The following is a 10,456-nucleotide window of genomic DNA, read 5'->3' on the forward strand; positions in this document are numbered from 1 at the left end:
AAGAGGAGTCTCCATCGTAACTTTTGATTCCCTTATCAAATTAAGGTGATTTTGGTGGCGTTGGAAAGACAACTCAATTATCTACAAGCTCATATTTCACATGGATCTTCAAATTATAACAGTTGTGGGGTCAAAAGTATTGAGTTTGTGGAGCTTGATTTTGTCGGATGTGTCAGCCCGATTTGATTATCCGACTTGACATGGATGCATTATGATTTTTTGATGGATTTTCAAGGAGGCTTGGGTAGGTAGGCCCAAGCCAAAACTCAGGCAAAACGTTTACTCTCAACAGGTAGGTCAAACGAACATCAGACAGAGATCTCGCTCAAGGCATGCTCTACACTCTACTCGAGCGAATAATATAGAAAAGCAAAATTAGGGTTTCCGTCATGTGACACTATAAATATATACTTAATGAACAGTTTAGTTTGCCTTAATGTTCTGAACAGTAAGATTTCGCCCCAAAGTTTGTTTTGGAATTCCTCAATATAATAAAATCCTTCACAACTTTGTAGACGTAGGCACATTGCATAACTATGTTAATTGTGTATCGTGTGATTGATTTGCCTATGTTTGCTTTTACTTATTTTTCATCGTTGTTTTCACAACAAAAAGAGCCCGACAAGAAAAATTAAACAAAAAGTTCACTTGATACTCGCTTGACACTTCGCTTAAGTGAAAATTTCGATATAGAAAAATTGGACAAAAAGTTTGCTCGACACTATGCTTGAGTGAAAATTTTGATATTCACTTGTCCATTAGGGTTTAGACTCTCTAAGTGGTCTACTCAAGCCCTAAGTATATATAGAATAATTTTCATGACTTCTAGGTCGTGTAGAGAGGCCAAAATGGTCATGTTCATTGTATTATTGAGAGAAAAGCCTAACGCGATCCATCACGCTTTCAAGATCGATTTTATTTTGTTAAACATATCTTCATCAAATTGTGCTAGTGTTCAAGTACTGTTGAGTCCATTGATGTGAACATGTTCGTTGGTTGGAAGATTTTCAAATTTGCCTAGGTGCAGAGATCGATTTGGTGCTCATGATGAAACTATAGAAAGGTCATGGTCCAGAGCTACTAGGGTGTAGAAACTGAGTAGAATACTTATGGTGTTGCAAAGTAGATTTAGTTATTTCAAGGGTCTAGTAAGTGTTTCTAAATTGGTTGTAACAAACTCAATTTCTATAGTAAATTTTATGTGGTGACTTACACCTTGAGTGGTTTTAGATTTTGAATACATTTTTCAAATGAGTTTATACTTCATTACCAAAATCGATGTATTGATTATTTTTTGTGATCTGGTTGATTGATTGATTATTAATTTAAATAGGTCAAAAAATTTGGAAAACACCTATTCACCCCCTCTAGATATATTGATTGCGTGATTTTTCATTTTTCTTAGCTTCTAACTCGTTAACCATAGAAATTCTAATAAAGTAACAAATTAGAACCCAATCTACTCAATAAAATTAGAAAAATTTTACTCATTAGTCCTAAACTACACACCTATTTTTATTTTTTTTTCTCTTAGTAAATATGTGGTGTATGATTGTTGATCAATAGAATAGCACATAAAATTATTCTCTTATGTTGTGTTATTTCTCGTGTTCCAAGCTCCCCACTCGGACACCTCTCTTCATACTCTATGGAGAGAAAAATAATCATATAAATTGAATCTTAAATATATATAATTATTATATAAATTTCTTGAATAATTTAAAATTCTCAATAAATAATATAAATTTTATTTTATATATCTCCCTTCTATTAGAAGAAGTCCTACTCATTCCCATTCCCATTCCGCACAATTGAAAGAATTTTAATCTGCTCAATATTTGGATAAAACAAAAATCCTTAGCATAAAAAATATTAATGATATTTGTTTGGAGATCTGAAAATGTTAAATTATTTTTTATTTTTTATTTAAAAATTTAAAAATTTAAAAATATGATAATAATTAATTTAAAAATATTTATGTTTAAAAATAAAATGATATATATTTCCAAATAAATCCTAACACGTTACACATCCTGTATTCTGTCAACTTTTGACTGTATCGACTGTATAAGATAAGAATGCGCAGGAAACTTGGTATGGACAGCTTCTGAAACACATGACAGCACGTGGTCTCGCCCACGTTGCGTTTCAGCGGTAACCGGAACATGTAAATGCATGAAAAGCTAGAAGGAAAACATTTGGCGGTCTTCCGCTATAAGGTCTTAGGTTCCAGGTTCCAGCTCGTGGAGTCACGTGATTTCAGACCCTCAGTGGAAGAAGCACCAACGTGATATATATAATGCACGTGATTGGTGAAAAGTAAGTGACCTGATTCATATAAACTTTCAATTTTTAAAATGGAAGTCCTGAATTTGAATAAAAAAAAAATGCACGTGATTGACTACAGTAATATATACACGACTCATTAATGTTCTTTCTTAATTACTAGCTCTACCGGCCTTCAAAATCTACAAATATCATTTGCTTGTCAGGGTTTAGAAATTGCGGTCAAACTGAGAGGAACAAGGCAATAAATCATCAATATTTTAAGAGATTTGAATGTGTGTGTATTTTTTATTTTTTTGCAACGTTGATTATTTTATCGTATTAATGTCATACAAGATAAATATTATAATTTTACATACATAATCTGTACTTACACTAATTTTCCTTTTTTATTATTAGTTTATAAGGTATCATCTAATAATGTGTTAGTGATTTGGTAGAGATGATTTTAGGCAGCAAACGCAACAGAAACATCTAGAGATCCAAGATATATTCATTTTACTGTAGTGATGATGGCTTCTGTCAGTTCTTAATTAGTTATGATTTTATGCCTACCATTTTCAACTTAAGACAATTCCTGCTCAGCCATTTTGCAGAAAAGTCGATTCTATTTTAAAACTAAAACTAAAAAAAAGAAAAAAACGTATTTCTTTTGGGTGGGATACACTTTCTACATAGAGCCTGCCAAACTTGTCTGTTTGTTGTAACCAATATTATTATTTTTTTAAAAAAAAATTACTCATCATTCTTTTTTATGCTATACATTACATAATTTTTTTATTTTTTTTATTAAATATGTAGTGTATAAATAATTATTATTTTTAATTGTTTCAAAACGTTAAACAATCAAGATAAAAAATATAAAATTTTAATTAATTTAAAAAGAATAAAAATAAAGAAAATAAATATAAATATAATATATAATATGCAGAGATGAAGCCATGGGGCACTTATTCGCAGATGTCACGCGCTTGGATTTTATCGTGTTCAAATAGAGACTGACTCCCAACTGGTGGTCAATTGGATTGTTAAGAATAAGTGCCCCATTTGGTATTTAGAAGACTTTTGGGAAGATTTACAAGGACATCTTAATAGCCTGGAGTATACAGTAACACATATTTTTCGTGAAGGCAATGTCGTGGCTGACTTTCTAGCTAAGTGTGGGGCTGAAGGTTTGAACTCTGATTGGTCTGATATTCACATGTTGCCTAGCCTGTTAAGGGGTCTTCTCCGCATGGACAAATTGGGTATGCCCTACCTGAAGATATCATGAGCCTCTTGCCAGGTTTGTTTTGTGTTTTTTGCTTGTCTAATTTTGATATCTTGGTATTTGCGTCTCTTTGTTCTTGTTTTCTTGGTTTTTTGCAGGTTTCCCTCTTTGGCTTTCTCGGAAGTAGGTTATATATATTTCTTTAGGCTTGTACCCTATATAGTTACACTTGTTTTGATGCTTGGGTACTCTTTTTCTAGATTTAGGTTTTTGTACCTTCCAGGTGTCGTGATTGTAACCACGGTTTTCCTCCGCCAAAAGTGAGGGCAATCAATAAAATTGGGGCTCCGTCCTCTTTTAAAAAAAAAAAAAAAAAAAATGCAGAGATGAAGCCATTGCTTGTTCAGCAAGTTTGTTGACTTATAACTTACAACGAAATGGTGCCAGTTTGACCAGCTGAACATGATAGTTTGACCAGCAGCAAAATTTTTAATTATAGTTTCTTAACACAAATTTTTAGAAATAATAAAAATTATAATATGCTCCACACACACCCACGCACACACACATAGATAGTAAATCGAAACGTGATAAATGTTAAGTGATTCCTGATATAGCAACTTTTATTATTGCTGAACTTTTCTTCAAACCATGAACGAGTTATTAATACAGCAAGTCCATGAAAAGTACAGAGTTTTGATTTATTGTTTATGCTAACATATTAACGTCCATGTTTATGGGGTATTATCAGCAATATGTGATAATAATGAAGTTCCAGACTTTCAGTCCTGCCGACGAATTTTGGCCATCCTGCATATTTAACGATGGAAACATTCACGGGGGTGTTTCAGATTCAGCTTTTTGGTTTTCTAAAACGTTCGTGGTGACGTGATTTGAAAGAAAAACTTGAATGGTATGGAAAGTTTGGAGAAAAAAGTGTTGAAAAAAAGAAAAAGTTGGGGGAAGTTTCTCTAGCAGAGGCCTCAACCTTTGACTGCATAGGGCAGAACCAATAACTTTTTGAAAAAGGAGTGGCATGTTGCTGTATTTCTCACCTAACCGGCTTGTCTTTCTACAAATTGTCAACACGCAAGTGTGGAGACCGGAGATAGTGTTGGTTTTGCTTTTACTGTGTCTTCTTTTAGGATTGTACTGACTTGTCTGTGCATTATATCAGCCATTTACTTGACGAAAAGGTTCTGACTGGGCCCGCTGGAATGTTATCCCAAAATTATTTTGGTTCAAGATGTTCAAATAGGAGTAGCGGGCCGGGGAGACGCGTAAAGATCATGTGAAAGCTAACTCGGACATGCACATACTCCATGCTCTGTACAAGTTGGCCAGGACTGGTTAAGAGATTCAAAGGTGGTTGGTTCGCATGTGGGAATGATGACACAATTGTACAGTTTTGCTTTTTTGATTGATGATGGCGAACAGATCATGCAAAGTCAGGATCTTTTTATTCATTATCTTTATAAACTCAAGCTACGTGCCCCATGGATTCATTGTTTTATTTTCACAATTCGTGTTTCTTTGTTAATTTGTCTTCTTGCTATAATTTACTTGTGTCAATCGCTATATATGTAGGACACAATTATAGTCCTTTGATGACAAACCTATGCAGGACAATAGGCCAAAGACATGCTTTGTCACTTTTCAAAGAAAATAACACAAAAATTACTCTACGGGTTAATCCAAAGGTCTTTTTTGTTTTAACAAAAATAATAATAATGTCAACCAACAACATGAGTTGTTTCTATTTTATTAATGTACTAAATAGAACCTACCACAAATTGATCGAGGTCTTAATAATAATGGCACAAACAACGAGATAGTCAATTTGATGTTTGGCTTACCAAAGTTGGCGTCATTAATTAAGCATTTAAACCTTGTTTAATCATGCATCATGGTCGCACACCCTCTTGTTATATATGCAAATATGCAAGGCTCTTATGATTCCTGATAGAGAGCCGTCCGACCTGTAATCTCTTTCATTTCTTTTTTTTTTTTAATTAGGCTCATACGCGTCCGCTACATAAAAATAGATAAATTAAAGAAACTTACAATAATCGAGGCACTTCTGCATTATTCTAGCCAAACTTCTCGTCGGAACCCGAGAGAAATTCACCAACTACGTAGTCTGAGCTCAGAGTACTCTACCATTAAATAAAAACATAAAACAAAAAAAATAGTTTGAGCAATTTTCTGGCTTTGGTGCCCCCACAACGCAACCCTCATTTATATCCACTCGGGTTTCTTTTCTTCTGCTCCTTTCTCCATTGGCCTCTGCATCTTTTATTATTCCTTTCTCTTCTTTTTCATATATTTTTCTTCAAGAATTGAAAGTGGGCTCTCTCTCTGGTTGAGCTCCTTAATTGACTCGTTTCTATTATAACCTCTTCCAGAATATATCTCCGAGTTCATCACTTTTATTTCTATCTTTAAATCTACGTTTTGTAATGCATCTTTGCACGTGTTTTTGTATGTATCCAAGATCTTAGCTGACTGATTTCTTTGCATTTTCTTGATCCCCCCCTCCGTCATGGATCTTTTAAGCAAACGCTACCTGATCCATGGCTCCGAAGCTATTTCTCCAATGACTAGTCCCGGAAGTTCAATCTTTCGGCCCACCGCGCATTCCTCGGACACCAGTTTCCCCATCATAGCCATTGCCGTGATAGGAATCATGGCCACAGCTTTCTTGCTAGTTAGCTACTACGTATTTGTCATCAAATGCTGCCTCAGTTGGCATCGTATTGATATTCTACGACGTTTTTCGCTATCAAGACGCCGTGAGGAGCCTTTGATGGTCTACTCTCCGGGGATAGAGTCTCGAGGACTCGACGAGTCTGTGATCCGATCAATCCCAATACTGCAGTTCAAGAAAGAAGGCAAAAGAGATTTCGGAGAAAGAAGCTTTTGCGAGTGTGCAGTTTGCTTGAATGAGTTTCAGGAGGATGAGAAGCTAAGAATCATTCCGAACTGTAGCCATGTATTTCATATCGATTGCATCGATGTTTGGCTTCAAAGCAATGCTAATTGCCCACTTTGTAGAACCAGCATTTCGGCCACATCCCGGTTCCACACCGATCTAGTTCTTGCTCCGAACTCCACCCCTGAAGACCCAACTCCGTATACCGATAATCTCATTGGTGGCGATGAAGACTTCGTGGTAATTGAATTGGGTAACGATTATTCTCCAAATCAAACATTGCTCGGAACCCAACAAAGACTGAACTCAAGAGAATTATCGACTACTAATTCCATTAGTCCTTCGCCGGGGAAGTTGGAGTACCAGAGAATTGTGCAGAAGAAGGGAAGGAAGTTTGATAAGGTTACAAGCATGGGGGATGAATGCATCGATACTAGAGGCAAATTAGATGATCAGTTTGCAATCCAACCCATCAGGAGGTCTTTCTCCATGGACTCATCCACGGACCGGCAGCTCTATTTAGCAATTCAAGAGGCGTTAAGACAAAATAGACAAGCCAGTGAGGTCAGTCCCATTGAAGGTTGCAGTAGTACAGTACGAAGATCATTTTTCTCTTTTGGGCATGGTAGTAGATCCAGAAGTTCCATTCTTCCAGTTTACTCAGAACCATAGAACCTTTATTTTTCTGTTTTCTTTTTCGGCATTTCTTTAGTATTTTTCTGTTTTAGAGATTTCGGATGTACCATTGAGAGGATGTAGGATTTTTTTAATTAAATAGAAACATTCATTTGAAATTTGAAAGAATAGTTCTATTTGAATATTTTCAGCATATGATGGCATGGGGTTCGGGGCTGGTCTAATGTGTTCCAAATGACTTAACAGCCATGATTACGAACATCATTGCTGAAATCAACACTTTTTTCCTGGGTGTTTGTTTTCTTCAATTTATTTATGCTCTTTAGTATAATTTGGTCCATACCATGTGTCATTGTTCAGTGAAACAGAGAGGTACCACAGGAATAACGATGTTAAAGCCTTGGGCGGAGGAAAAATTAATGAGAAAATGTTGATATTTTCGGTCAGAATTTGTGAGTGTAGTGCATTCGTTTAAAAATAAATAAATATGAAATTTATATAAAATTAATTAATTTTTAATAATAAATATTATTATTTTTTTTAAAAAATACGTGAGGTTTACATATCTGACAATTATATCTAGTATTGTTAAAAATTAAATGGTAGGAGCCCACCTATGGCATTGACCAACTAGCTAGCTAAGAGCATCCAAGGTTAGAAGAAAAAATAAATGCAGAAAGCAATAGATCTCCTTCCATTGATTGGTTAGAAGTAGAGGAAGGGTCCTTTTCCATTGAAACAATCATATAGCCAACAGCTTCCTCTGTCAATAATGCTGTTGGTTGAGCGGAGGAATATGGTTTGGTCATAAATGGTTGGTAATGGTTCTTATTCGATAGTCCATTTTTCATACTACAATAATAATCTATTTATCTATGACTAAAAATCATTCTCAAGTCTCGAATAATGTTCATTTCTCAAATAGAGGAAAGTTCTTTTTAGGCTATTGAGTACTTGTGTGTATTTTATAGCTGTGTCTCATTGGCTTGAGGTATGAATCGTGAAAAAGTTTATTATTATTATATTTTAGTTGTGTTAATAGTATTATTTCACATGAGAGTTCTTATACTTAACAGTCTTGCACTACACGTGCTGAAAAAATAAAAATAAAAAATAAAATAGATATGTGATGTAGAGCTGCTAAGTAGAATTTTTTTTCACATAAATAGTTTAATTTTTCTACTCCGTACAACTCAATAGTCTTATATTTTAGAATAATACTACTTAAAAATCTTTACGTTACATAACATTCACGAGACATAATTTAATATATCTTATAATTTAATTTAAAAGATAAATTAAATTATACCACTTAGATATTATATGGTATAAAGACTTTTAAAAAAAAATATTCCTAATTTTAACCATCATTTACTATTAAAATCATTCTCTAATTGTACAAAGTAGTTTCTCGGTAGTAGTGTATTGATTGGTCAAGTTTCAAAGTCTCGATCTATAGGTTAATGCCTAGACGAGTTGTCTCGACTTAGTGGTTGAAATTGAACATGGTACATACATAAATAGTACTAGTGCAGGACCATATTTATATGGTGGGTGGCTCAGGAAATCGTTCCCAAGGTGACATAAGAATCAGCATCGGCATGACATATAGATTCCTGCATAAATGAAACCCAAGATGGACAAATTAAGGTGGTGGATATATAACCACTAAATACATGGTAAATATTTACATGTACTGGGTCACTGACACCTCCATGTATAGAAGTTTTGGAGTATTGAAAATATTTCCGAGCAATCACCCCTCAAGGATAATATCAACTCCCTCGATTATTTCCTTTTATATATTCTATATCTGAATCATCTCATTCTGAATCTTAACGTGTTTCCAAATGGCAAGCCACAGTAGTAATTATTAATATAGCTAGCGGACCAAGTACTATTTGTTCAGTTTCAATATCTATTAATTAAGAAAAAATATATTCATCATCTTAACTCTCATCATCTTCTTATCATTTCATGATGTGGTATTAAGGAGACGTTTGGATTCGAAGATGATTTGAGATGAGCTGAAATGAGCTGAGATGGATTGTGAATAGTAATGAGATGAGTTGTGAATAGTAGTGAGATTTATGAGTTAAAGTTGCTGAATAGTAGTGAGATGAGTTGAGATGAGCTGAGATGAGTTGAGATGAGCTGAGATTACTTACGAATCCAAACGAGTCCTTATGATATGTTTACTAGTGAAATATAATAAATAATTTCTAATAATCTAATGTCACATCATAAGATGATAAAAATTGAGATTATGAATATCATTACTCGTTAATTAATGGGATGCCCTAGTACTGTGCCGCCCAAAAAATTCACAAAGTTATTAGTGGTAATTTTTTTAAAAATAAAATATACTTAGAGTCAAATTAAAGAGACAAACTAGCATTTTACTTAATTAATATGGTTATTAAAAAAAAGTATCTTATATTTTACCCTCCCGAAGTATTCCTTCAATTTGCAACATGACCATCGACTATACCTCACAAACTACATTTTTATTTAAAGCTGTCTATTCCTTAAGACAATAATATTTAAAATTGTACCAATTAAACACCTAATTTCGTCCATCTAGTGACCAGATCTTAACAAGTAGCTAGCTAGGTAAATTACAATTTATTTTTCAAATTGGAGGATAAAGTGAATCAGTGATCACAGCTTTGATAACTGGATGATCAAATTGAAAAGGAAACAATATTATGATGAGATATTTCCTTAATTTTAGGAAGTTGGGTATGCACGATGACAGATATCTACCAATATTTCATTTAGATTCTTGACCATGTGCTTAAGCGCAGGGGCAAGGATAACATATCTTTTTTGTTTTTGTTTTTTATTTTCGGGGGTTGGTTAATCATGATATGAACAAGGCTCAAGCAGATGGTCTGATTATTCCTCTGGCTAGGGGTCAGATTTACATTAATCACTTGTTTTTGTAAATGATACCTTGCTTTCTTTTGCAAAGCTAGTTCACTGGAGTGGAACATACTTTACAACTTGTTGGAATCATCTGAGCAAGCCTCAGGACAAAGACCAAACAAGGACAAAATCTCAATACTAACTCATTGGCATCATAGTTCCTAAAAGCAAAATACTTTTCCAAATGCTACTTTCTCTCAAGCAAAAATAGGAAGCAGCCCTTCTTATATTTGGCAAAGTATGGTGGCAGGCAAGACTTTTACTTGAAGAAGGCCTATTTTGGCACAATACTCTCCTAGCTCACACGATGTGACGTACTCCGATTGAGTTTATCCATGCGTGGCCTAAATAATTGTTCTACCAAATGAAATGGCAATTAAATGTATTGTGCGTGTGTTTATGTATTATTATTTATTTTGTATAAAAAATAATAAATATAAAGGCCTATAAAAAAAAACATTTTG

At 34.1% G+C, this 10,456-nt stretch overlaps 1 protein-coding gene across 1 annotated transcript; it reads left to right on the forward strand.

Annotated features, from left to right (window-relative positions):
- Positions 1-5,741: 5,741 nt before the first annotated feature.
- LOC109007064 (RING-H2 finger protein ATL16-like) lies at positions 5,742-7,271 on the forward strand. Its single transcript, XM_018986583.2, has one exon. The coding sequence runs from the start codon at positions 6,039-6,041 to the stop codon at positions 7,098-7,100; it is 1,062 nt and encodes a 353-aa protein (XP_018842128.2). The 5' UTR covers positions 5,742-6,038; the 3' UTR covers positions 7,101-7,271.
- The last annotated feature ends 3,185 nt before the right edge of the window (positions 7,272-10,456 follow it).

The sequence above is a fragment of the Juglans regia genome, chromosome 7 (assembly GCF_001411555.2).
Source record: "Juglans regia cultivar Chandler chromosome 7, Walnut 2.0, whole genome shotgun sequence".
NCBI classification, from domain to species: Eukaryota; Viridiplantae; Streptophyta; class Magnoliopsida; order Fagales; family Juglandaceae; genus Juglans; species Juglans regia.

Coding starts and splice junctions, on each gene's coding strand:
- LOC109007064 (XM_018986583.2), top strand. CDS start 6,039: ATGGATCTTTTAAGCAAACGCTACCTGATCCATGGCTCCGAAGCTATT.